The sequence below is a fragment of the Furipterus horrens genome, unplaced genomic scaffold, assembly GCF_987537825.1.
Source record: "Furipterus horrens unplaced genomic scaffold, mFurHor1.1.pri manual_scaffold_16, whole genome shotgun sequence".
NCBI classification, from domain to species: domain Eukaryota; kingdom Metazoa; phylum Chordata; class Mammalia; order Chiroptera; family Furipteridae; genus Furipterus; species Furipterus horrens.
In genome coordinates this window covers 10,943,433-10,971,346 of record NW_028327186.1, presented here as the reverse complement: position 1 = coordinate 10,971,346, position 27,914 = coordinate 10,943,433, and the positions used below count along the sequence as shown (strand labels likewise).

The 27,914-nt window shown below is 50.7% G+C and overlaps 1 protein-coding gene across 1 annotated transcript; it reads left to right on the top strand.

The window, feature by feature from the left end:
- PDE8A (phosphodiesterase 8A) lies at positions 1-26,525 on the top strand. Its single transcript, XM_090263790.1, has 22 exons — positions 1-53; positions 1,435-1,625; positions 3,219-3,275; positions 4,202-4,256; positions 4,531-4,619; positions 7,284-7,362; positions 8,762-8,899; positions 10,783-10,865; positions 12,371-12,422; positions 12,522-12,564; positions 13,076-13,153; positions 15,969-16,039; positions 16,299-16,463; positions 17,679-17,727; positions 17,936-18,071; positions 19,158-19,356; positions 20,250-20,467; positions 22,062-22,194; positions 22,820-22,987; positions 23,576-23,705; positions 24,544-24,655; positions 26,111-26,525. The coding sequence occupies exons 1-22, from the start codon at positions 27-29 to the stop codon at positions 26,145-26,147; spliced, it is 2,310 nt and encodes a 769-aa protein (XP_090119916.1). The 5' UTR covers positions 1-26; the 3' UTR covers positions 26,148-26,525.
- Positions 26,526-27,914: the final 1,389 nt, after the last annotated feature.

Below are 27,914 nucleotides of genomic sequence, written 5' to 3'. Positions count from 1 at the left end.
CAGTAGCTGGTGTGCAACTTGGCCCCATGAAATTCCATCCAGATCAACTCCAGGTAATTATAAACCACACTGTCATTTTCTCATGTTGATTTTCTATGCAGAAGTGGAGAGGGAGAAGGTAGTCTTCTAGTTCAGATAACAGTATTGGCACTGTAGTTAAATAAGACAGGGTGCCTGTCTTCGAAATGTCTGCACCCCCTGTAAGAGGTTCAGCAAAAAAGAAAAAGATTGTGTATAATTAATTGTGTGTGTGTGTAGGGAGGGAGTGGGGGTGGCAAGCAAAGGTGGCAAAATATTCACCACAGATGAAACTAGAAGAAAGGAATCCTGGCTGCCACTGTCACTCACAGCCTCTGTAGGTCTGAACTTTTCTAACGTCAAAAGGAAAAGAATGTTCTTCCCTAGGTTTCTGAATTAGCTGTAACAGAGAAAATTTGCATAACTTGTTTAATCCAAAATATTAGATAAAAGTAACCAGTTGAAGTTTAGCCCCGAAGTTATTTGCTGCTTCCTGGGCACAAACACATGTTTACTATTCTATTGGTTTTTTTTAACGTGCGAAAAGACTGGCAGAGAGGTGCTCTCTTCGTTCCTTGCATTTGTGGTATTTGTGCACACGGGTGAACTTACAGGAACTAAGCGTCAGGGGACAGGGTTTTGATCAGCTCGGGAGCCTCTCCCTTCCCGCCCGGGCCCCCAGGAGTCAGCCTGGGTCTGAAGACGACGGAGCAGAGCACCCCTGAACCAGGTGTGGCCGGGGGGCCCAGCTGGATGGGGAGAAGCAGCAGGCCGTGGCCTCACTGATCCGGGCCAGGCACAGGGACAGCCAGCAGCATCCTGGGCAGAGGCACAGATGCTGCCTCTTGTACCTGGTGCAATTCCAGTGTCACTTAACGATGGGCCTTAGGTCTAACTCTCTGGTCTGCTTCTAATCTCCTCTGTTAAAGCCAAAGTAATTTCTTCACCTTGGAGGACTTACTTAAAATCTTGAGTCAAAACATTTAAGTACATTATATAAAGTGTTAAGCATTCTAGGAGTCTGACTGAAATATTAGTGTTTGCCATCCAAGGACTTGCCTAGTTAACATACTGTTCACTGAAATAAGTATTCGTGTGGCTTAGCTGATGGAGCATCAAGATAAAGTGCTTGATGAAGCCTTTGGTGAGTTCTGCCAGTGCGTTTTTTAGCAAAAGAAATAAGTATGTGACCCATGCACTTGGACTTCACTGAGAGCAGATACACTAGCACTGATTTCTAGGAGCTGAGCCATAATGTCCCGGAGTTTACGTAGAGGAGAACAATTTATATCAAAAGCTTATGTTTACATCTGTGCCCTTGCCTTAGAACACTTGGGGGTTTTCTGTAGCTAGTTAAGAAATGAAATTGCAACATCTTTTTATTTTTTTTAAGGTGTTTCTGCTTTTTTGACGCAGGTACTTTTAGTGTTTACCAAAGAAGATAACCAGTGTAACGGGTTCTGTAAGGCGTGTGAAAAGGCAGGGTTTAAGTGGACGGTCGCCAAGGAGGCGCGGGCGGTGCTGGCCAGCTTCCTGGCCAAACAGCACGACATCATCATCATCGACCACAGAAACCCCCGGCAGCTGGACGCGGAGGCGCTGTGCAGGTGAGCCTGAGACCGGCCTGCGTGGCCGCCTGGCATCTGCGACAGTCAGGCCGCCCAGAAACACGCGACGTTAAGTTCAGCCTCCTTTACGCTGCCTTCCATGCAGGTAAAACAAGCAAGACCTTAGATCAGCACATCGTTATTGCTCGGTCTGATCCTCATCGCTTCTGTTTTGTTTCGCTTTGCTTAAAATGGTCAGAAAGGATAGGTGAGAACCATTAAGTGTTAAGGTGCAAACCAGGATGGAATTAAGCACCGCTGTCACCTGCATGTTACTGCAACGAGTTACTATAATTTTCCAGGCATGTGAAAATTGTCTTCTAATGTTACGAGAATGTGCCTTGTTTATACTACTTGAATAATATCAGCATTGTGAGAGAATTCTAGGGAGCAGACATAAATCTAAGAAAAGTAATTCTTTAAAAAAAGTTATTTGCTGCTGATGGAAGCAAGGCAAAGTGAAACATACATTTTTACTTAATAGGAGACTTTAAACGTTATTTGGGGGAAGACAAATCATAATTTTAATATAATATAAAACTTTATACACTAATTTCAAGGACCTTTAAAGGCTTGACTTTCAGGAGAGAGAAGACTTAAACTAAACCTAAGGGTGCAAATGGAGTTAAGACGACGTGCTCTTAGGAGGCTGTTCGCAGAGGCGTGGGGACTCCCACGCGCTGGCTTCCTTGGTGGTGAGCCCACCTCTCAGGGGGTCTGCCCTCCCGGGGAGCTGCTCTCCCTTGGCCCGGGGGCTGAGTCCTCCCGCTTCCTGCAGCCTGCTCTTCTCCAGAGACCCACTTCTTCCCCAGCGCAGGATCAGTTCAAAGCTGCTGCACTCTCTAGTGAGCGGCTTCTCCTCCTTCCTACCCCTCTGCGTCACGCTTGTTTCTGTCCCCTCTGATGTCCTGGCTGGTTTCCATCCCCTGGGCTTCCTGGGAAGCTGCGGCTCCAGAAGCTTGAACCTACCCTCCGGGAAGCCTCCTGCCTGAGGGACAGCATCTTCTGCTTTCTCGGCCAGCCCTCCGTTCTGAACCTTTCTGCCCGGTGTTGGTTCTCCCCTGTTAGACTCATAGGAACACCTTGCAATTCCTAGTTTAGGTTTTTGATTGTTAGGGTTTCTGCCTCCATCCCCCCTGGGACCTCTTCTCTGCACTGCTTAGAACACAGGGGAGCCGCGCCTCGGGCTCTTCATCCTGCTGTCGCTGTGGCCGTCGCTGTGGCCGGGGCAGTACACTGGCGTTCCCTTTGGTCGGAAGAGGCAGGGGACCCACCTCACGTGAGCCTAAGGGAGGGAAAAGCTCCCCCAGAGACAACTAGGTGAACAAAGAGCAGCACAAGCAGAAGGCTTGTCCTCTCAGTCACGGTTACAGTCGTGCTCCGGAATTGTTAGGGTCCCCACGTCCACTGACCGGGAGTTTGTTCCCAAAAGGGAGAGATCGAGGGGCCGAGAAGGTGCATCCAGATCCAGAGTGTGAAGGGAGCTTTTGCTCCTCCTTGGCCTCTCGCCCCAGCTCTCACTGTTCTACCAAAATTGTCTTTATTTTTTTTAAGAATTATTTTAAATTCATTGTAAAATGTTTTTTTTAATAGGTCTATTAGATCCTCAAAAGTCTCAGAAAACACAGTTATTATTGGTGTCGTACGCAGGTAAGCTTTCATTTTTTTCCCTTGACTTTGAACATCGTGTGCCAGTGTAACACTTGCTCCTACCAGAGAGGCCTGAGCGACCGCTTGCAGGCTGGGGCTGCTCAGCCCTTTTTGGTCCGGCCTTTTCTTTCTTATTCTGTCTCACCTTCTGCTTTGGCGCTTAACTTCACGGTGGGAGTTTCTACCCTCACGCCTGGCCTTGTGACTCTGGACGGCTTTTCACTTTAGAAATAGGCACGCCGCAGAGGATTCCGTTCCTGAAAGTGTGCGTGTTTTCCAGGCTGTCTCCCTGGGGCCTTCTAACCCCACCCACCCACCCACGTGTGAAGGTCGGGATCGCACATAAGCAGGGGATAGCGTATGCCGCACCCTTACCCTGGAAGTAAGGACAGGGGCAGGGCAGTGTTCAAATGAATGTTATTTCCTTAAATTACTTATTTACTTTTATTAAAGTGACATCAGCTCATAACACTAGGTGAGTTTCAGGCGTGCAGCGTAATAGTTTGACATCTGCCTATGCATCCTCCTCATTGCCCTGCTCGGGTTTCTTTCTATCCCCGTCCTGTGGAGCCCCTTTGCCTACTTCACCCTCCCTCTGCGATGTTTGAAAAATAAACAGGCAGTAGAATAAGGAAACAGTTTAGTTTAAAGTGTTTACATATCAAATAGAGAATACGTTACTCCTATGTTTTGACTGTGAATGTGACCTCTCTATTTCAAGTATTACTATAAACTACCAAAAAGCTATATATGAATCTAAAACAGAAAACTACTTCTAATTTTACACTTTTGATTTGTATTTTACTCTAATTTATCCCAAAGTACTCATTACAGGACAGTCATAGCGTTAACGTAAATTCGTGAATGAAGAAGGGAGATGTAACTGATAAAAATCGTCTCTGACCATTTACTGTGTTCTCCCCAAGGGCGGACAGAGAAGAGGCGTCTGTGATGCCCCTCATTGCTGCCGGCTTCACGAGGGTAAGTAACCCCCTCCTGTATTAATTCCACATGAGAAAGTCTTAGCTCAGCTCAGAGCCAGCAAAGGTTCTGAATTCATTTGAAGAAAGAAAATGTGTTGTCCTAGCGCTGTGTTACATCTCGATTTAACTTTATAAACTAGTAATCTGATAATCTACAACACCCTGCTTTCTTAATCTCAGATTTCAGTTACTAAATTGAGCAGTCTGTTGAAAATAATATATTTACTGCTCAGCATAATAACTGAAAGGTACACTCTCACTTTCTGCCTTAGAGGTACGTGGAGAACCCCAGCATCGGGGCCTGCTACAACGAGCTGCTCCAGCTGGAGTTTGGGGAGGTGCGGTCACAGCTGAAACTCAGGTAATTCTACCTCTGGAAGGTGCCCCGCACCACACAGGGCAGTTGAAGCGAAGACTTGGGTGTGAAGCCAACTTTTGGGAGTAACTGACTGCCTGCTGAGGTGGGATGGGGGGATGGGGTGACTCCTCCTCCACAGGCTTTTGGGGTCTGGCTGGGTGCTCAACAAGCGGGCACGTTAGTAACTGGAGACTCAGATTTAAACATGGGGCTCCCGAACTATAGTCAGAGAAAAGCAGGATACAACAGTATACGCAGTCTGTCCAGAAGGTCTCCAGCCATGTGATATGCAAAAGAGACATTTCTTGAAGAAGATACAAGATATAAGAAACACTGTACACAGGACAATAACACCTCAGCCCCCTTCCTTGGCACCTCACACAGTTCTCCCAGTTGCCATCAGCTGCCCCGTCATATTTTTCTAAATCTCACTGACAGTCTGATATCTTTTCCCTTTCAAAGGTGATTTTAGTTTTTGGGAAAAGACAGAAGTCGCAAAGTGCCAAATATGAGCTGTAGAGGGGCTGAGTCACTTGGGTGATTTGATGTTTTGCCAAAAACCTCTGCGCGAGATGTGATGCATGAGCAGGCATGTTGTTGTGATGAAGCTGCCCATCACCAGCTGCCCAGAGCTGCGGCCTCTGAGTCCTCTGAATAGTTTCCGCGCAGGAATGTTCAAGCCTAATGCAAATTTGATGAAGATTCATTGCTCTGCTCGCTCAGTCATTTTGAATGTGACGGCCACACAGTACACACGCTCACTCAATGGCATCTACCGCCCCCACTGACTAGTACAGTGAAGTCATCACTGTTCACACACGCGCATTCCGGTCCCCTCTCCTTGGCTGCCGGGTTACATCGAAGTCGCGCAAACTGTTCTCGTTATATTAACAATTGGCTGGACTTTTTATGGACAGATTTCATACTGAATTATCTGTTTTGTTTTTTAAGAGAAAAAATACTTTTAATATACACCCATAGCCAACCTCTGAACATTGGTTGTATCTCTGGTAGGTGACATGTTTTCTTCTCTACAGTAATCACATGGTCATTTGCTCTTGATAAACAGTTTGTTTTTTAAGTGAAATGAGTGAAAGTCTAGCTCCTTGTCAAGCTTTCAAGAAAAGCAGAAAAGTTAGTAAAACTAGAGGACGACGACAGAAGGAAAAAGCAGTCAGCTGCTCCCGGGTGCACCCCCACTGGGAGTCAGGCCACCGCCCCCTTTCCATGTGGGGCAGGAGGTGATGGCAGGGCTGGTTGTTGTCGGTCAGGATCCAGAAACTGAGCCCCAGGGAGGCTCACTGACAACCAAGGCCTCTCAAGCAGCGAACAGCAAAAGCGGTGGTTGGTTGTCCCGCCTCACTAGCTCCCACCTCGCCTTCCTGAGACCCTAGTCCAGTGAACTGCGCATCACCTGCCCTGAGGCCCTAGACTGAAAGCCCCATGTCCCCTTCGCACTCCCCCGACTCTGAGCACACACCAGGTCCTGTTCGTTTTGCTTCCTGAGGGTCTGTGGAATGTGCCCACTCCTCCTCCTCCTCAGGCCGCTGTCCTCTCTTAGCTGGGTCCTGCAGCCACCAGTTCCCCGCGTCTGGTCCGGCCTCCTTGTCTGTTCTCCCCACTGCAGGAGCATAGAGCTCCGTTCACGTTTCTGCTCCGTGGCTGCCCTCCCACTGCCTTCAAGATACAGCTCAGACTCTAAAATGTGGCCCCCCTGGCTCTCACGGTCTGTCCGCTGCGTGCCCTCGGTCCTCGCCTGTCAGCATGCCCTCCCTGCCTTGTCCTCTGTGCGCCCGCTGACAGCCGGGGGTGGGGGGGTGCATTGTGAGGGAGCCGGGACACCTGAAGGGAAGGCGAACTGTGGGGCAGAGCATGAGGAGCCGGAGTCCAGACTTGTCCTGCGGGACATCAGAATGCAGTAAACTCTAACGAGCAACTCTGTGCTGCAGCGAGATCAGTGAAGTCTAGAAATAGAAGCGTATACGTAAGACTTCAGTATATGAGTAATAACGTCAGTTCAGATCAGCACAGAAAAGAGGAGACTCTGCAATGACCAGGATCGTGACAACGGTATAACTATTTGGAAAGAAAATTAAGTTATGGCCCCATCTCACATGCAGCCCCCAAGTAAACTCCAGTGAGTTAAACTCAACATGACTTAAAAGCCAGATTCCATGAAGGAAGAGAATGAGATTAGACAGTATAAAAATGTTAAGTTCGTCTACAGTTAAAACAAAAAACAAAAAAACCTTCAATAATGTTAAAGATTTAGACAACTATCCCTGGCTGGTGTGGCTCAATGGATGGAGCGCTGGCCTGCAAACTGAAAGGTCGCTGGTTTGATTCCCAGTCAGGGCACTTGCCTGGGTTGTGGGCTGGGTCCCTAGTTGGGGGCCCAAATAAACTCATAAAATTTTTTTAAAAAATTTAAATAACTAGACAACTCAAACTGTGAGCAGCATATTCTCACATCAGTGTTTCTCTCCCCCTCTCCCACTCTTCTTTATGCTTTTTAATATTTCCTCCCCTCTTTTTTGGGTTAGCATTCATTACCGTTATCATCAGACAAAAAACGTATTTAAATAAGTTAACATAATACCCAAACTTGCATTATATTTCGGACTATTTACAGTAATCCATCCTTTTTTCCCTCTCTTATCCATAAAGGGCTTGTAACTCAGTATTCACGGCATTAGAGAAAAGTCAAGAAGCAATTGAAATTATAAGTGAAGACCACATCATACAGGTTTGTTACTTCGGAAGTTCTGTCCTGGACTTCTGGGTGGGTTTGTTGGCACTTCTAGGACGGAACCCCTCCGATGTGATTTTGTTGTTATTGTTGGTGACGCTCAAGAGACAGTTTTTTCCATAGAGGATTTATCACAGCAAAGTCTTCAAAATGTATAACTTAAAACAAATTCCCTATACGTAAGAAAAGGTACTAGGAATTACTTTTTTGTTTAAGGAGAGACTTTCATCCAGAAGGATTAGTCCTGGGGGGGTTGGGGGGGGTCGCACAGGCTCTGACCATAGGCCTGTGAATTCTCGCCTTTCCCGCTGGTTTTGAAGGTAATTTACACTTACAGAAATTTACTAGAACTACTCAAAATTTCAAAAAATAACCTAGTAATTACTGAACAAATTACCCATCCTCAGCAAGGTGGGTTTATGTCCCTGACTTATGGCAACAGGGCCACCAGCACTTTCAGATGACACCAAAGGAGGGCTGTACCAGGGAAGCGCTCCTTGTGCCTGGGAACAGCTGAGCACCCCAGCCCTTCCCTTTCATCCGACCTGTGACTTCCTCGGTGCCCCGAGAGGCAGCACGGTGGCTGAGGGCACAGGCTGGGTGTCAGACAGGCCTCGGCCCCTTCCTGGCGGAGTGTCTGGCGGCAAGTTACTTCATCTGTCTGAATCTGCTCTCTCCTCTGTACGAATCGGAGAAGCATTAATGCAAACCACCACTAGCTTTCCTAAGGATGTTCCGAGGACTAAATGAGTCGATGTGTGGGAAGTGCTTATTACTACCCTGCCTGCCAAGGAAAATAGACAGTTTCGATTATTGTTTTGTCATCATCCTCACATTCATTATTATTATCATTATCATCATTAGCACATGCATAGCTTTCCCATACATTTTCTTCTAGTCTCCTAGGCCTATTTGAAATTTCACCATTAAAGCCTTGTATTGGCAAGCACTTCCTACCTAGGTCACAGCCTGCTTTCCAAACACGTTATTCGTTTGCATCACATGGGAGCGGCGGGATAAATGTCTCCTTCCCGTTAAACAGATGCGCAGTCTGAGACCTGGAGGGGCGAGGGACTTGTGGGTGTACGACCCGGGTGTTTCAGACCCCAGTCTGGCGCTTTAGTCCACCGTTCAGGATCGAAGCTGCGTCTCCGCGGGGCTTCTGTCCTCTGCGGGTGTTTCCGTGGCGGGGCTGCCGCTTGGTGCGGCCTCAGCAGCACGCGGCACTCCCGGGCTGTTCAGGCTGCGCCCTTGCGGCTTCAGAACCGCGTGCTGAGCGCCAGGCTCCTGTGCTTCAGCGACGACAGGTGGTGGCTTAGAGAACAGTCTTCATTGTCCTCTTCTCGGGATTTTTTTTCATTCACTCGTTTGTTTGTTTTTTTCTGCCTCCCCCCAGTATGCAAATCCTGCATTTGAAACAACAATGGGCTACGAATCAGGTGAATTAATAGGGAAGGAGTTAGCCAAAGTGCCCATAAATGAAAAAAAGGCTGCTTTGCTCGACACTATAAATTCATGCATCAAAGCGGGGAAGGTAAGTAAGAGGTTAGTACCTTTTTTATCTTCACGTAACAGAGAGGGAAGGAAGGAGACTCTGCGTTCGTTGAGCATTGCATGTGCCAGGTACTCTCAGCCTAACTCTTCCCCGCAGGGCGAGAGAGGAGTGGAGTGGTATTTTCCCTGTTAATTCCCATTTTGCAGATGAGGAAACTGAGGCTGAGAAAGTACACGATATGATTGGCCAGTAACCAGAGTGCCTTTCACTGGCACTTAAAGTCCTTGTTTTCACCTTCGTCATCATTAAGTCGACCTCCCTGACAGTTGCCCTTCTGAGTGGTGGGCTTGGGCAGACGGCTGTGGGTGAAGGGCTGCCAGGGAGGGCACGCGTCTTGGAACACCCCCAGGCCCGTTAGTTCTCTGAGCCGCGCTCCTTTATGCAGCGTCTTTTAACGTGTCCTGTATGCCAGGCACTTGGCTGGATTCTGGTTTAGAAAGAAAACCCAAACACAGAGTCCTGCCTTAGAGCACCCATATTCCAAGGTGCCGAACAGACAGGTGCAGGGAATGGATGCTCCACGGTGTGAGAAGTCAGGGGAGACGGTGCTGAAGGGCGGACAGAGGACAGGCCCTGGCCGCAAGAGTGCGCTCTCTCTGAACAGCGGCTTCTGCCACTCTTACTAGGTTTTAAAGTGCGATGAGAGGGAAAAGCCTCCTACTATTCACAGCCACCCTTAGTGTCCCCTGCTCGGCTCATCCTACCAGCCCTCCCACCCGCCCCCCAGATTTTAGTCCTGCCGCACCTGCCCTCTGCTCCTGGGCAGGTGAGCACCGAGCGGGGCGGCGGGCTCTTCTGAATTCAGCCCTTTCTTGGTGCCCACTGTGTCCGGAAGCACAGCAGGAGGTGCTGGGGGCTGCCCCCTGCTCTGCCGGTATCCTGGCTTCCTTGGAGTCTGGGGCTGAGACCTGACATTGGCGTTTCTGTGCAGGTCGCCACGCCCCAAGCAGGGACGATTTCAGGATGACCTTTAAGGCTTTGGACAGGAGACTGGAGCGAAGCCACCAAGGCTGCCACGAGTCCGCCCTGGGTCCTGTGGGACCCCAGGGGGCCGAGGTCATATGACACCCTTCAAGTTGTGTCCTGCAGTGGGTTTTAGGGACTGTCACAGCTAGAGAACCCTTGTGACTCTTGGAAGAACGGAGAACCTTTCAGGTGGTGACAAGCGCGGGCTTCTCCCCAGGCCTCTCCCCACCACCTCAGAACAGGGAGCCCTGTCCGGCCCCCGCAGCCGCGACCTGCGCACGCCTGCTCCCAACTGCCTGGCAGTTGCCTGTGTGCTCTCTGACCCAAGCGCGCCACCAGTGCGATTGCAGCCCTGCATTTGAGGGTCTCACCTGTGTGTTCTACCTGAGCCCAGCCCTGGCTGTCACCTCCTCGTCCCCACCCAGCTGCAGAGGGTGCAAAAGCCTCCCACAGCCCAGGCGGTGGGAGCAGCCCACCCTGCTACTGCTACTGGCCACAGAAAGTTCCCTTCTCTGCCTCGTCCTGTTCTCGCCTCCCAAATGCAGGGGGGGGCCACACGCCCCCTCACCAGCTGTAGCAGGGAGGAGCCACAGGGGGAGGAGCCTGCGTGGGGAAGTGAGGGAGTGTGCACCACGCGTGGGCCAGTGGCCTCTCTTGTCAGCAGACGGGTACATGTGACCGCTCAGATGGTGGTGACCAGCTTTTGTCGGCAGCCAGGAGAGGTGGACTTGGGGGGGTGAGACAGAGCTGTCACAGGGCCCAGGCGGTGTTTGGGGCCGAGATAACTTTTACGCTGATGACTTGAGCAATGGTAAATGAGTAGGAACCTGGAGGGGAGAATGTTCTTGGATTTATGTTTTCAACACAATATAATGACGCTTACATTCCATTTATAGGAGTGGCAAGGGATTTACTATGCCAAAAATGGAGATAATGTGCAACAGAATGTGAAGATAATACCTGTCCTTGGACAGGGAGGGTAAGTGGAAGAAACAAGCGCCCCAGTCAGCATACCGTGGTTGGTGTCTTATAAAATGTGCTTTGAATACGTAAGCAAGTTAAGAACTTCATGCAGAAACCTGGGACAAAGACCTGTAATAGGTCCGATGCCGTCAAACAAGGGCCATCCAGGGCGGCCTCCTGGGGCCTGCAGCCCGGCCCTGGGACTCCGGACCCTCCCGCTGAAGCCGCACAGACTCGCGGGGACTAGCACACTGCACTCGGGACATCACTGTATTAAACTGTGCAGTGAGAACACTGACTGACGGACTGCCCGCACTTTAAAGGTTTCTATCCAGTTGGGTAGCCTATGCGTTATTGCTGCATAGACTTATCAGATTAAATTAAAATATTTTAAATATTATATTTATGGAAACTCAGGTAAAACAGATGTGACCACAGATTGGAAAGCAGTGTATCAGGAGCCTAACCATCTCCAATGGTTTTTCTCAGAATCCATCTTAAGTGATAGGAGCAATGGAGAAGTAGGAACATGTTACAGAATAGCTAGCGATAAAATACGCAGCCATTAGAAATGCTGGAAAAGCAAATTACAAAGAAAATGCGTATGACAAATGCAAAAGTCAAAATGTAAAACTGCACCTAGCGTGGGATCTCAGTCCTGAAAACGGAGGAAGGAAAGAAACAGGTGGCGGTGTGGCCGTGGTGGCCGGACCACCCGCGTCTCTCAGTGCCTGCTACACATCCCTCCGTCCCACCCTCCCCGCAGCCTGCAGTTTCCAGGGCAGGAAGCTCAGGAGTGGTGGTGCGGCGCCCAGCCCGGGCCCAGCCATCAGCGCTCGGCGGAGCCAGGCCGCGGCCTCTGCGCGAACTGCACGGCCCACGTGCTCGGTGACCAGGCTCCGCTGCCTGTTGGCGGTGGCCTTAGGGAGACAGATCTCTGTGGGCTCTCTGTTCTGATTCTTGGCCTGTGTACGTCCTTTCCAAATTTATTTGTGGTAACTATAAGGGTTTGATTGTCAAGGGGAAAATCAGAAAAACATCAAAGGAACAGTAAGTGAGGAGAGTCGGCAGCTTCTGAGGTCAGTCCTGGTTGCTCTGCCTTCAGCCTCCAGCCGTCTGGGGGCCCCAGTGTGGCCTGTCTGCTTCCCTGGATGGCTGTGGGCAGGCTGCTCGCAGGGACGGGGAGGGCATCGACAGAAGGGGTCATGGAAGTGGAGACGTGTGAAGGGATCACAGGCTTCTGCTGGGGTAACCTGCAGTACATTTTTAACACTAGGTGTTTTTTATTGTATGTTACAACGACTTGAAGAATTTTGTCGTTTTTACTGAAGAGTCGACTTCTTTTCAAGAGACACCACAGGGTGTTTGTAGATGCTTGTTTATGGGTAATCTTGGCCACAAACCACAGAAGTGCTTTTCTCGAAGGACTTTGTGGAGGGGAGATGCTCTTTTCTTAACAAACAAATAGCTACATATCTTCAGACTAGAGTCAGATAAAAATGCCTTGTTTTCTACTTGCAGAAAAATTAGACACTATGTGTCCATTATCAGAGTGTGCAGTGGCAACAATAAGGTATGTAAGGGACCCTCGGGCCCCCGCCGCCCCCAGCGCGGTTCCTCTTACCGCGTTCCTAGGCAGTCAGAACTAATGGCTTTCAAAATTTATTTTTAGGCTGAGAAAATATCTGAATGTGTTCAGTCTGACACTCACACAGGTATGGTGCTCCCTATTCACTCTTAGGGGCCGTGGAGCTTCTCAAACAAATACAGGGAGGACAGCCCCTTACTCCAACGGCCCACGCTGCTGCAGCGGCGAGGCTGTGTCCCAGCCCCCCGCAGCCCCTTTCCCCAGCCCCCCGGGCCGCTCTGCGAGTCAGAGGCCCTCAGCACGCGAGGCGAGAGGGCTGGCCACCTCTAGTAAGGGGCAACGTGCTGAGTGACGTGCGGTCCGTTGGCCTGAACAGTGCTGTGAGGGGCAGGGGGTCGGGGGGTTGGGGGTCAGGGACCTTCCAACCTCACGTCCTTGTATAAGTGGGACAGTCTGAGAGAGGCAGGCCCTGAAATCCTCCTTTTCATAGCCATTTCTCTGAAGCACTGTGTTGACTATTGTGGCAACTTAAATGGTGTTCTGATTCTTAGGTTTTGTTTTTAAAAAGTTTTACGTCGGTAATTTTCTTAATGTGTTGACATCCCTTTGATCAGGCCATTTCTAATTTGTTTCCACAGATAATCAGTCAAGCAAACACAAAGACAAGAGAAAAAGCTCGCTAGACGTCAGGAGTATGGCCTCGCGAGCAAGTGAAGGTAGGTGCCGAAGAGACGCAACCACGCAGTGTCGCGCACACGCAGACCGACGCTCCCCCCACCTCATCTCCAGCCATCGCCCACCTCCAGTTGAGACGGGAGGCCCCTGCAAGCGGGTTAAAAAATAGTGATCTTGTGTGTGCCGCTCACACTTACTTCAGTGTTTACTATTAGAGGTCCAATAATAGAGTTCCGATATTAAGCGCTCAGTTTAATGACTTCCGACAACTCTACACTCACGTAACCACCGCCCAATGTAGATACAGGAACATACACACGGGTATACACGCATACACCCCTTTGCCACCAAGAGGCAACCACTGAGCTCTAGCCCCGTGAATTCCTGTGGCCTCCTGTGTGTCACAGAAATGGGGCTGGAGGGCGTCCCTTCCTCGTGCCTGGCTCCTCCCTGCGTGTCAGCAGTCCCGGGACCCGTGGTGTCGTTGGCGGTGGCAGCAGTACTCGATCGTGTCGCTGTGCCACCATCTGTTTGTCCGTCCTGTCCATGGGCATCTGTGTTCATCTTTTGACTTTACTGCTAAGGCCGTGTGGCTGTTTTCATAGAAGGCATTTTTTTATATGTACACGCGTGTTTGCTGGGCCCTTGGGCAGCTGCAAACGGCTCCCGCATGGGGGGGGTACCATGTTCCTGCCCATCCCTTGTCCACGGGAGCTCGTGCTACGTCCTCCCACACTTGGCTGTGCCAGTGTTTTACATTTCGGCCATGCTCATGGGTGTGGTTCTAATTTTTCGGATGGTGAGTGAGGCTGAGTGCCCCTTCCAAGTGTTTATGGGCCATTTGGACATCTTTAGTGAAGTGCTGTTCCGCTATTTTGACCATTTTTATAATGGGCTTGTTCATCTTTTTCTTGTTGGTTTGTGGGAATTCTTTCCATAGTCTAGATACGGGGCTGCTATTGGATGTATGTATCAAAGATAGACTTTTGGTGGTTTGCCTTTTCACTCTTTTAGTGGTATTTTAATGAACAGAGGTTCTTAATTTTAATGAAGTTCATTTTATCAGTATTTGTATTACAGCTAGTGCTTTTGTGTCCTGTTTAAGAAACTCTTCTCTATCCCAAGGTCATTAAATATTCTCCCATGTTTTCTTCTACAAGCCTTTTCCCACTTTAGGTCTGTGACTCATTTCAAATGAATGTTTTACTGGGTGAGGGTAAAGATCAGGGATGAGCTTTACCCCCACGCAGAAATCCAGGGGGCCCATCACTGTACTGAAAAGCCATCTTCTGTGGTAGCACATTATTGTAAGGCAGGTGACCATACATAATATGGTCTGCTTCCGGTGGTTCTGTCAGCGTGTGCTTGAACCAATGCCATGAGCAATTACTACGGCATTCGGGGAAGGTGTGATATCTGATGGTGTAAACTTCCTCACGGTTATCTTGGCTTATTCTAGATTCTTTGCATTTCTGTATAACAGTTGGAATCAGCTTTTTAGTTTACACACATGCACACCCCATCTCCTGAATTTTTTCTGGGAATGTCTTGAATCTATAGATCAATTTGGGGAAAACTGAAATCTCAATAATACAGTCTTTCTGGCCATGCAATGCTTGGTGTCTCAATTTAGCTTTTATTTTCTTTCAGCAATGTTTTGCATTTTCAGTGTAAAAATCTTTTCATTAGATTTATTCCTAAACATTGACGTTCTTTGATGCTGTCACAATGGTATTTTGTACTTCAATTTTCAATTGTTTGTTGCTCGCATACAGAATTACAGTTAACCTCTGTGTATTGACCTTGTTCCGAGTAAGTGTGATACACCTACTCGGGCATTGTAAGAGGCTTGTAGACTCTCTGGGACTGTGGACAAACACAGCCACCACAGTCTGTACATTTTCTAGCTTCATTGCATTTACACTATTACTTGTTTTTTGGGAGCAAGTCACTATCATTATATTTTTAAACGAGAGCAAGTCTTTTTATGACATAGTGATAAAATAGTGGTTTTTACTTTTGGTTTCATGACCACGTTGGGTAACATGAAAAGTTGGCAATGCTATGCTGGTCACTACAATTACATTGCAGGACTTTTGTTGGCCGCCAGCATGCGAGGCCTCTGTGAGCCCCCGAGTGGGTTCCTCTCACAGTACTTCCCGCTGGGCCTCAGCTTGGTAACACGGAGCGGCCACAGCGGGCTGTGAACACCCTGTGTTCCCTTAAGGCCTTTGGTGAAGGGTGTCGGGCCTGACAGGGACGCTTTCAGGGAGACACACAGGGGGCTCTGTGTGAACGTGTTCCCCTGCCTGGGCGCTGCCCGGGCTGCCCCCACCAGCCGCTGGAACCACGGCAAGTTAACAAACCCTAGAGCCTGGGAGTTGCAGCTTGCCTCAGTTAGGTATTTGCCTGCTGTGTCTAGATTAAGCGTATCGGTGGAAAACACCACAGGGTGCTTTGAAACTTGTGAGCAGAAATGTGTGCGTTTCAGTTCCCGCCGTATCTGACACGGACACTCTCACTCCTGGCCAGCAGCAAGCCGAGGAGCTATAAAGCCCCATTATTATAAACACACAAAGAGGCTGTGTGGCCTTGGCGTGCTGGGTTGTTTTCCGTTTTCCCTCTGACGTCGGAAGCTCAGGCTGGGGGACACGGGCATCCTGGTACCTGGAACCGAAGGAAGCAGAGTGGGCTTGTCCAGATGGGAAGGAAGCTCAGCGCCCTGGGTGGGGGTGGCCCTGACCCCTCATTGTGCAGCTGGGCACCCAGGCCTGGGCGGGGGCCGTGGCGCCCTGGCTCAGACAGGTGTGTGAGGCAGGGCCTCCCCTGATCCCTGCACACATGATCTCTCCACAGTGGCCAGCCAGCGGCGACACTCCTCCTTGGCTCGGATCCACTCCATGACCATCGAGGCGCCCATCACCAAGGTGAGGCAGCTTGCGGGCGTCTCTGCTGAGCAGGGATGTCCTGTATTCTCCCAGCTGATTGTTTCCAATTAGAAGCAGCAGGGACCCGCAGTAGTAACTATGCTCTCCTAGTCTAGGGGGCTGCGTCCTCTGCAGAGAGGACGGGAATGAACAGTGAGCGAGGCCTTGTCGGCCCTGAGCGCAGCTGCCGGCCTGACTCGTTGGGTGGATTTCGTTATTCTTATGTTATGAAACTCAAGCCTGTCTTTTCACGTCGTAGGTAATCAACATTATCAATGCTGCCCAGGAAAACAGCCCCATGCCCGTGACAGAAGCCTTAGACCGTGTGCTGGAGATTCTGAGAACCACTGAGTTATATTCACCACAGTTCGGTGTTAAGGACGACGATCCTCACGCCAACGACCTCGTCGGGGGCCTGATGTCTGTAAGTGCACTGGCCGGGCTCTGGGCTGCGGCTGCTGTCGCTGTCTGTCCCACGCTTGCCTGCACATCAGGTTCTGTCTGGAGCCGGTACCGCCTGCAGCCTCCCGGCCAGTGACCTCCCCACCAGCGACCTCAGTGTGGCGCAGAGCAGGGAGGGGCGTGTTCTGGACCGTCTGCTGAGTCAGGGCCCCACTTTGGCTTAGGGGTTCTAGGAGCAGTTTATTTAAATAGAACTTGTTTTCAAAATTTTGAAAACTGGCGCAGAAAAAAAAAAAAAAAAGAAACGCTCTATACAACATTACGAAACACAAAGACTCTATGTTTAAAGAGGCCCCATCCCTGTTCGTGGTTCCCTCCAAACAGCCCACACAGATCGGTGACTTCATGGGGAGTGTGGCTTCGGACTCTTTCATTTGAAGGGGGCTTTGGACTATGGGCTTTTGAGGGGTCCCAGGTGCCTCCTCCAGCCCATCGAGGATAGAGGTCTCGCAGGGAAGAGCTGCGGAAAACAGAGCAGGCCGTGACCTGTCATCTTTGTGTGGGTCAGAAATAAATTCCCCTTCCCTTCCAGTTCCTGCTACCTGAAGTCTTAATGTCTTAAACCTAAATTTTAAGACATCCAGGGACTTCAGAAAGAGTAGCAGGTTCCTGGTGACAATAATGTCTTAACGAGTGAGACTATAATGTCTAACGTAGGTCTGGCCTATTGATGCAGAGGCTCCCCCAGCCTGCAGGTGAGGGGCAGGGTGGGTGAGGGGAGAAGAGGGGCTGGCACGGGGGTACATCACTGCAGGATAGAAAGGGGGCTGCCGCAGGGGCTAGGTGGTTTGGGAGCAGCTCTCACCCCCAAGCCTGCTGGGCAGAGTGAGGTGCTTTAAGAGGGCGAGGAAAATCGAGCTTCCCAGGAGAAGCCTGCCGGCCAGGAGGGTTGAGGACAGAGGGCCACTGTCCCTAAGAAACCAAACCGCCTGGACTACCAGCAGGAAAGCCCCGCCTGCCCACCCTGCCCCGCCCCCCTGCGCCGTCCTGAGTTGAGCCAGTCCTTCGGCAAGCTTTGTGCTCTCCAGAAGGGGCAGGGTCTCCTTGGGGTGCACTGATGAGGCATGCGGCCCTTAAGTGTCCTCTGGGACTGACTGTCCTGGGGGCTTCAGGAAGCAAAGGAGAGCTGTGACGTGGTTGTGACTTTCCCATTTCTCGTTTCCTTGATTTTTATCAGGATGGTTTGCGAAGACTGTCTGGGAATGAATATGTTCTTTCAACAAAAGGTAAGTTTTTCCTTTTTAATTTTTTTGGATCACTATTAACATTACAGTCAAGCTTAAGTGATGAAAATAAAACTTCCAGGTAGTTTCTTCTCATCTGTTAGAAGTTTCTGGGCATGTCATAAACCTCAGGAGCACAGCCCCATCCCCTCAGGAACAGCTAACGCCATACTGCCTGTTAATGCTGCTCCCCGAACTCCTCACGCCCCAGGCCCGCACCAAGCGCTGAGCAGCGTGGTCTCGCCCATCTCCCTCCACGACGTCCCGCCGCGCATAGCGCAGGCCATGGAAAACGAGGACTACTGGGACTTCAATATTTTTGAACTGGAGGCTGCCACGCAGAAGAGGTGAGTCCATGCAGCACTCGCTGGGCAAGCAGACAGCTTGATGCCCAGGGCCTGTGGGGAAGCCACCTGAGGAGCAGTGTGGGCCCTGCACAGGGCTGGTCCCCGGTCCTGGCAGCCGGCGCCCTGACTCTCAGCGCGGGAATCTGTGAGAGGCAGGGCAGGTCTGCCTGATCCTGATCCTGAGGAGCCCGCAGACTCCCGGAGAGCGTGACACTGAGCAAGGGGCTGTGTCCCCAAGTAGCAGGGGCTTTTTTCTGTAAAATACGGACATTGATTTCTCCTGCAGGTAGTGATATGCTGAAATGGCAGCAAAGAGCCCCCACTCAGAGCCTAGAACTAAAAATTACAAATACACCAACACTCACATTTGGGAAGAGCTGTCCCTGGATCTCGGTTGCTATGCTGGTCACAGGCATGGGGACACCCAAGACTCTAGTCGCTCGCCACTAGTCTGCCTTCAGATGCACCCCATGGGCTCGACCTCGACGCAGGCAGAGGTGGTGGGAAAGAGTCCCCGTGCTAGTGACCTGGCATTCACATGAACTGGGCCGTGGCAGGTCGGTCCACATCCTGTGAGCCTGGTCCCCTCTGGACACGGCCTAAGCACAGCCGGCCTTCTAGACCCTCCAAGCCAAAAGCAGATCACGGACTTGGTAGCCAGCTGGTCACCTTCTAAGGAGGAACTTTTCCTCACAGTCATCAGCCACCGCCTTACTGTTGAGACCAGCACATGGCATGTGACGGTGTCAGGCTCATGTGTGGTCATGACAAACCTACTATCTCAGGCAGGACACCAGCCAATGGCACAGGTCTGGCAGGCCCAAAGGAGAAGCTAGGGTTCAAGGTGGCACACGTGTAACTTGGCTACAAACACAGTGACTGAGGAACCCACAGTGCAAGCAGGGGCCTGAGGCCTCACCAGCCAGCGGGGGATGCCAGGCAGGAGCGCTGAGGCCGGGCAGGAGCCGGGACCCCGGGAGGAAGGGCGACGGAGAGGCGGGCGCCCCTTCGCCGCCCCCGCTTTCTCTGAAGTCGGACTCGGGTCGGCTTCCAACACTTTAATGCTGTGCACGTTGTTCCTTCCAGGCCTTTAATTTACTTGGGCCTCAAAATCTTTGCCCGCTTTGGGGTCTGTGAGCTCTTGAACTGCTCCGAGACGACGCTGCGGCTGTGGCTACAGACCATCGAGGCCAGCTACCACCCGTCCAACCCCTACCACAACTCCACGCACTCCGCGGACGTGCTGCACGCCACGGCCTACTTCCTCTGCCAGGAGAGGATCAAGGTGCGCGGCCTGGCCCGCGGGGCTGTGGCCACGGGAGCAGTCGGGCAGGGGCCGAACTGTGCTCCGGGAGCGGCTGTGCGCGTTCGGGAGCGTGAGGAGCAGGAGTGGAGCCCGGGGAGCAAGCCAGCAAGACAGGAGAGGGCTGCTCCTCTGGGGGTCTCACTCTGACCCCACAGACAAGTCCAGCCAGCTAAGTGTCGGCGGTCAGCACTTCAGAGCCCCCACCTGTCCCCCCAAAGTCCTGGGAGGGACAAGGTCACGTATAGCACATGGATGTGTTGACCATATGTTAGTTCCTCACCCTGAAGGCGAACCTTCTCAGAGCTGGGTCTTGCAGCTGCCGACTTCTGGCTCCCTCTAGCGTCTTTGTTTTGATTTTTAAAAAGACCGTTCCCAAGACCTAGGCAGAGTAAGAGTCCAGAGTGGACTCCTTCATAAAGTAGAAAAATCAATGGCAGGCGAGGAACGTCCATGTCAATATGGATCAGTATACAAGGATGACCACATTTTTTGCTGTAATTTATAGCTTCTGAGCTACAAATTACATACATATATTCAGGAAGCTAACTTAAAACAAGTTTAACAGCATTTACTGAGATATAATTCACATTGTACAATTCGGCCATTTACTTCTCTCTGTTGAGGACAGCCTGTATTTTGGTAAGTTCTTAACTCGTGTGAGACTGAGAACCCAGTAATGTTTCCTAAAAAACATGCAAAAATATAACTTTGACAGTAGAGAGGTAGGGAAACTGGATTTGCTCAACAGCATGCTTTTCTCAGAAATCTGCAATACTGTCACCTTAAAGTAATAGGGCAGAAAGACCACTCTCCAGAAGGCGCCCTGGCTTTCAGCACAGTGCCCCCGTTTTTGAAAGATCTCTTTCTTGCAGCAAACTTTAGACCCAGTCGATGAGGCCGCGGCCCTCATCGCAGCCACCATTCACGACGTGGACCACCCCGGGAGGACCAACTCCTTCCTGTGCAACGCTGGGAGCGAGCTGGCCATCCTGTACAACGACCTCGCCGTGCTGGAGAGCCACCACGCGGCCTTGGCCTTCCAGCTGACCACTGGGGATGACAGGTGCAACATCTTCAAAAACATGGAGAGGTGAGGAGGGTGGCCACGGAAGCAAGCTCGTCCCTCCGTCTCTCTCTCTTTTTTAACATTTATTGAGATAAATTCACATACTGGACTGTTCACCCGTTTGAAGTGTACAGTGGTCACTATTCGGAGCGGGGCAGCCTGGCCACCGCCAGCTTCAGGACACTTTCATCCCCTCCCACCAACATCAAACTCACGGGCAGTCGCTCCGCACTCACCCACCTCCCCCAGCGCGAGACCACCACTAGCTACTTCCCATCTCCATAGACTCGCCAGTCCCAGACATGTCACGTCGACGGAAGCAAACGCCCTGTGCTGTCCTTGGGGACTGGCTTCTCTCATTTAGCACAGTGGTTTCAAGGTTGTGCTCCTTTGTGTCTCGACATTTCAGGACGAGGAAACAGAATGCTGACATTTTGAGCTTTAGAGACACGGAAGCTATCCTCTGCCTGGACGGCACACTCTGCCCCCCGGCGCGCGGCACACTTGTCCTCGTTGTCTATTCACACGTCACCCCCTGGCCCCTCACACTAACTGCTCGGTCACACGCTCCTTTGTGGCACTTGTCACATTTTTAAGTAATCGTTTTTCATCACGTGACTAATGTCTGATTCGATTCCTAAGCTAAGCTGTCACACGTCTTTTGTTCATCGCTGTCGCCTCAGTGTCTAGTGATAGGACCTGCACATCCCAGGAGGAGGAGATGCTCTGTCAAGAGGAATACAGGGGTGGGCAAAAATAGGTTTACCGTCGTGAGTATACGAAAGAGTTTATTCTTGTATTATTTGCTAATTATTGTATTATCTTCCATACAAACAACTGTACTTACAATGACTGATTCATTGGGATTTTTAAGCTAAGTTTTAATATGAGATTTTATAAAAAGGAGATTCCTGATTTTACTAAGCTCCATTTTGCCATGTTCTGGAATCTCAGAGGTGGAATTAATGTGGGTTTTATTCACAGTTACTTGCGTATGGATATATATATGTCAGTCCTCCCTGGGAAGTACACAAGATCCTGGTAACTGGCTATTTCCAGGGAAAGGAACGGGGCAGAATACAGATTTCATTTCTTATCCTCTGTACCTTCTGAATTTTCAATTATATGGTTTGCATCCTCAAAAAATAAAAAGTTGAAAACAAGTAAAAGCCACTGCCGGAGGAGGTGTGAGCACCCTGTGATTGGCTGGGCTGTGGAAGGCCTGCCCTCTAACCACCGGGCACTACCTACTGGGCCCTCAGTGGGGCGCCTTCTTCACCACCAGGGGCCTCCGTCTGCCCTGAGACAGCAGGCTCTGCTCACCCCTCCTGCGTGGTCACTCTGTTCTAAGAACGGGGTGCCTTTCACTGTGGATGACGACAACGTGGACAGCAGTCCTGCCCTTGGGCCTCTGATGTTAACTTCTGCTGGGGGTCCCTTGCTAAAGGATGGAGGCACTGACCTTTCACCCCCACGTCCGTCCACAGTGTGCCTTCCAGTGACCTTAGCGCTGTGGCCACAGTGGCCACGCATCCCAGGGACCGGCTCGTTCCCAGGTCCCTCCCTGTCTGTCTGGGTCTGTGATCAGCAGCAGCCTCTCCTTTGTCGTCTGAAACAGGAATGACTATCGGACGCTGCGCCAGGCTATTATTGACATGGTGCTCTCCACAGAGATGACAAAGCACTTCGAGCATGTCAACAAGTTTGTCAACAGCGTCAACAAGCCCCTGGCAGAACTAGAAGAAAATGAGGTAAGGGAGGCAGGACCTGTACCCCGTGTGTCATTGGCTCATTGAATCTCATTCCCACTGGCTAAATGATTTAAAGTACAAACTTGGCAGGAAAAAATAGGACATCCAGAAATAGTTGTAACTTGGAAGCGAGGGTCCAATTTTAGGTAATCATACATGAAGGGCGGACCACTCCCCTCTTCTTGGACATTCCGGGGTAGGTGGAGCCCTGGGGTCTCTCTCCAGCCACTCCCCACTGTACACGTTCTAAGGTCTAACGCCTCCTTAGACCACTGTGACGACTCACTGGAACCACACGACGGGCTCCTTTGGAAGCTGCATGACAGGTGCAGGCTCCGGAGGAGACGGGCTTGCTCTGGTCTGGGACAGGGCTCTTCGCCCGGCTCTCCCTCCTCCACCCTGCAGGGCCGCCCTCTCCTCCAGGTCCTGCTGGGATCTCTCTGGGCCTTGGTGCCCCTTCTGCGAGGTGAGGGGTCACACTCAGTGTCAGTCTGTGTGGTGAGCCCCTAAACCAGGAGGGCCCGCACAGTGCCCCACGGTGCTTTCCATTGGACCACCGCAGTAAGACAGGGCATGGCAGCAGGGGACCCACTGTGACTGCCTTAAATCCCGCTCCATGTTCCAGAACACGGATAAAGATCAAGAAGCCATCAACACCATGCTCAGGACTCCGGAGAACCGGACGCTGATCAAACGGATGCTGATCAAGTGCGCAGACGTGTCCAACCCCTGCCGGCCACTGGGGCAGTGCGTCGAGTGGGCCGCACGCATCTCGGAGGAGTATTTTTCTCAGGTGGGGCCGGGCTTCCCGCGCTCCTTGGTGTTTCTGCTCTGGCGGGAGCGGCGTCTGTGGGGCTTGGCACGGGTTCCCTCTCACCAGTCAGAGCACCTCGTCCTGAGCGCACAGGTGGCATCCCACCCACTCAGCCACCGAGCTGTCTCGGCACCGAGGGGCCTGTTTTTGTTTTTTTAAATACCCCAAGGATCTCAGGAGTTTTCAGAACCTTTCCAGATGCGGTTCTGTGGCCTGAGATGAACAGCGGCCTCTCGTCCCTCTGCTGGGAAGGGGCTGCTTCTCACCATCGCAGTCCTGGCATCAGGCCCTGGAGACACCTGCTGGATGGCGGGTGGCTGGGCTGTGACAGGGACAGCGGAGCAGTGGCAGCACGCGGGTGCAGTACAGGCACCGTCTGGAAGCTGAACTGAGGAGCTTCAGCAGGGGGCTTCCAGGGGGGGTGTCCTCAGGCCTCTCTGGCACAGAGCAGTCCCCGCTCTGGGAACAACTTCGTATCTGGTGGCAGGTCTGGGTGTGTTGGCCGGTGCTCCGCTGGAGTAGAGCAGACACTAGAGTCTTGTAATTCTGGCATTTTCTGCCCTGCAGACGGATGAAGAAAAGCGGCAGGACTTGCCTGTGGTGATGCCGGTGTTTGACAGGAACACCTGCAGCATCCCCAAGTCCCAGATCTCCTTCATTGACTACTTCATCACAGGCATGTTCGATGCTTGGGACGGTAAGAACGCTGCGAGGGCGTTTCCTAAGTAACCCGACGGCACAGGGAGTAGCAGACACTGCGTTTGACTCTAGATGGTGCTTGGGGGCTTAGACTTTCCAGGACGGAGGAAAAGGACAAGCCATCACCCAGGGCTGAGGGCTGGGGCTTCTGGGCACACCCTCAGGAACTCTCCCCAGGGCAGATGCCACCATGCCAGCTTCACAGGTTAGAGAACTCAGGGCCACACAGCGCGTATAGAGCTCCTAGGATTCAAAACCACTGCGGCTGACTTCACACCCCACGGCATTCCTCCAGAAGCTCTCTGCCATTTGCTGCCAGGCCTCACTCTGGTCCCTGATGGACACACAGCACCCTTCACCCTTCGGTGTCAGCCACGGAGCCCGTCAGGCAACGGCGTCTTGGAAAAGAGGCCCCGTTAATACTCCCTGGGAAGCTGCTCTGCCTGCCACGGGCCGTACTTGGGGGAAGCGCTGTAGGGCAGCGAACCACACAGATGTGGTCTGCAGTAGGGGGCGGGGGCGTGAGGCACCAACGGGGGAGATGGTCCAAGCCTGCTCCCTCCCGGTCACGCCGTAAGACTGGGGGCTCACTATCCTTTGTTCCTGACAGCCCAGCCCCGAAGGTGCTCACTGTGGTAACTGAGCAGATGAGCTCTGTCAGCTCGCTTACCAGAGCTGTGAGCTGAACAGACCCCAGAGGAGCTGCTGTGTGTGCCCCCGTGCCTGCTCAGTGCCCCGTACAGTCAGTCTGCAGATGCCCCGCAGCGCTCGCTCCCCAGCCTGAACCTCTCACCCGAGGCGGCGAGAAGGCCTCACATTCCTTTCTCCCTCTCCAGACTTCGTAGACCTACCAGAGCTACTGCAGCATCTGGACAACAATTTTAAATACTGGAAAGGACTCGACGAGATGAAGCTGCGGAGCATCCGCCCACCCCCGGACCTGACAGAGTACGTGACCCCGCTCCTTGCTTTTATGGGCGTCACGCACAGTGAGAAGACCGGCAGGGTGCAGAGCCAGGGAGGGCCACTGGCGCCACCACACTCACTGTGCTTTGAGTTTGCTGGGCAGGGGGTTCCCACCTTCAGCACTGCCATCTTCGCCAGCAAAGCGAGGATAAAGGCGAGGGTGGTAAAAACGGTGAGGTCTAGGAGTAGGTGGTGAAGATGATGGTGAAGGTCGAGGTGAAGGTGCTGAATGTCTGTGGTGAGGTGCAGGAGATAGAAGCGGGAAGGTCAAGGTAGTAGTGGTCCAGGTAAAGATGGCGGAAGTCCAAGTAAAGCTGGTCCAGGTCCTGGTGAAGTCATGAAGGTGAGGAACATGAATGTCAAGGTGGGAATGCTGAAGGCGGTAAAGGTGAAGAAGGTAGTGAAGGAGAAGGTGTAGGGATGAGTTTGGTGAAGATCAGGGTCAAGTAGATGAAGGGGATTATATTCAAAATCAAGGTGAAGCATGGGATGAACTGAAGGCTGAGAAGGTGGTGAAGAGCAGAGTGAGGGACATGCAAACCTCTCAGACTTACCCTGGAGCGTGGTCTTCAGACTCACCCTGGAATCCGTCTGGATTCAGGCAAGCCGGTTCTCACATGTGGGGTTCAGCACTGAGAACACCCTACGGCAGTCTCACCTCTGCTGGCTTTCCCACATCGTAGAAGGTGCGATCAGTCACTCTGGAACACTACTGAGTGTTCCAAATTTTAAGGTTGATCATTATGATCAATTATTTCAATGTTATTATAGCTTCTGTATTTTCTATGAGTTTAAAAATACTTCAAAGCCAACTTTATTTTTTAAAAGATTTTACTTTTTAGAGAGAGTGGAGGGAGGGAGAAAGAGAAGGAGAGAAATAGCAACCGGTTGCCTCTCACACACCCCCAGCTAGGAACCTGGCCCACAACCCAGGCATGTGCCGTGGTGGGGAATCAAACCAGTGGCTTTCAGTTCCCAGGCCAGCACTCAGCTCATTGAACCACACCAGCCAGAGCTTCAAAGCCAACTTTAAATGCCATGACCAAATATACATGGTTCCTATTCATTATGTAGTATTTGGTGTACACTCTATTATTTCCATTGCGCAAGTTAAGACTATAAGATGACATTTTTACTACACTGTAGAACTACTTGTTTTTTTTATATTTTAAAAATATTTTATTCATTCATTTTTAGAGAGAAGGGAAGGGAGGAAGGGAGAGAGAAACACCAATTGGTTGGCTTCTCGTAAGCACCCCGTTTGGGGACCAAGCCTGCAACCCAGGCGTGCGCCCTGACCGGGAATTGAACTGGCAACCTTACGCACTTTGGGATGATGCCCAAACAACTAAGCCACACCAGCCAGGGCTAGAAATATTTGTATGTGTTATACTTCTTTCCTGACTTAGGCTAATCAGGAAAACCTGTTTTCTACAGGAGAAGGGCTCCCTCGCTACAGAAACCGGACCTCTAAAACTGCTCAACCCACCCGATGGACTTGGCCGGGGACTCTGAAATTAACAGAAATAAGGACTGAACACATTTTTCATAAAATTTTATTAATGACTTTTCCAAAAGTTTGCCTTATTTTGTAGAGTGTTTATACCAAATATTCTCATAGAAACAAACAGCAAATATGGAATATTTACTAAATTGACATTTTAAAACCAATCTGTTTTCATTTTCAGTGGTAATCTTTAAATTTCAGAGATTTATAAAGGTTCTGTATCTTCACATTTTCAATAAATGTAGTATCAAAAAAATGACACATGATGACATATCAAAGTCCTTGTCATTTTAAACTTGCTTTTTTCCAAGATATAAGTGAAATTAAACTATTTGTTTTTAAGAATTCCTGTGTCACCTTTTCTTTAGTGTTTTATAAGACTTATAATATTTCATCTTTTTCTCCCTCTAAATGAAGAATATTTCTTTAATGACAGAAAAGATAAGTGACTATTTCAACATCACAAAAGGTCATGAACATGAGAAATTCTCAGAACTACCTTGAATTCATCAGGTGGATATTGGGCAGTCTGAAGAGTGGACCCCTCAGGGGTCCCTGTGGGGGGCATGTGCCCTCAGTTGGTAACCACAGCCTGAGGTGGGAAGAAGCCCCCTGCCCCCTGCCCCAGGTGCCAGGGAAGACCAGGAATGACCACCATGAGCACCTCCGCCATCATGAGGTCCAGAGAGCCGTTCAGACAACATGTGGGACCTGCACCACCGCGGACCAGGACTCATAGAACCACCTGAAGCATAACGTGAGTGTGCTTAATATATTTGAAGAGAGAAAGGAACAGAAACCTTGAGGCAAGCCAACATAATTTACAAAACAACAGATTTAAAAAAGAACCAAACGGACATGCAGAATATGAAGAATATCATCATCAAAACAAACAGACCTCTGCAGGTTTAACAGAAGACCAGACATGACCAAACACAGAACTAGTGAATTGGAGGCTTAAGGCAGTCAGCATGCAGCGGTGAGAGATTACATGTGGAAAATACGAGGAAATTAAAATAGGGAGGGTAGAATGACACGTTTCCAGATGCGTCTGAACGAGGAGATCCAGAAGAGAGAACACACGTGGACATGCACCATCCAAAGAAAGCCTACGAGGCCCTCAGGATTTGACGGGCGTAACTCCTGAGATTTGAAGGGCATGCTGATCCCAAGTAGGACCCATCAAATATATCTACGGGACACACACTGCAGAGCACTGAGCCCAAAGCGTAACCTGGAAGATGAGAACAGACAGACCAATTCCATAGAGCCAGTGTTAGACTGCCAGCAGGCTGTCATCTGCATCAGACAAAGAAATAACATCTTCAAAATACTGAAGGAGACCGTCAGCCTAGCATTACATACCTAATGAAACTAGCTTTCAGAGATAAGGTAAAATAAACAGTAATTCCAGACATACACCCACAGCTCATTATACACAGACCCTGCGGGGAGAAATGCCGAAAGACTATAACGTGAGTCCGGAAAGGAGGTGGTTGCAGAAACCAGCGGTAAGCAGAGATTGGTAAGCCCGTGGGTAAAACTAAAGGTCTATTGAGTGAGAAAAAAATAACAGTGGGGCATATTCAGCAGCTAATAACACACAAGGGGGCACAGACCCTTTAGGTGATGAGCTCAAGACTGCTCCCTACTTCAGATGCCAATCACAAGTACTGGGTCCCCAGGTTCCCCACAATTCTGACTTGGCTATAAATTGGGGGCTTCCATGACACC

Bases quoted from the DNA above. Each gene is read 5' to 3' on its own strand.
- PDE8A (XM_090263790.1), top strand. From the start codon at position 27: ATGAAATTCCATCCAGATCAACTCCAG. The intron at 13,154-15,968 runs GTAGGTGCCGAA...ATCTCTCCACAG, and splicing joins GGCCTCGCGAGCAAGTGAAG to TGGCCAGCCAGCGGCGACAC. The intron at 18,072-19,157 runs GTGAGTCCATGC...TGTTCCTTCCAG, and splicing joins GAGGCTGCCACGCAGAAGAG to GCCTTTAATTTACTTGGGCC.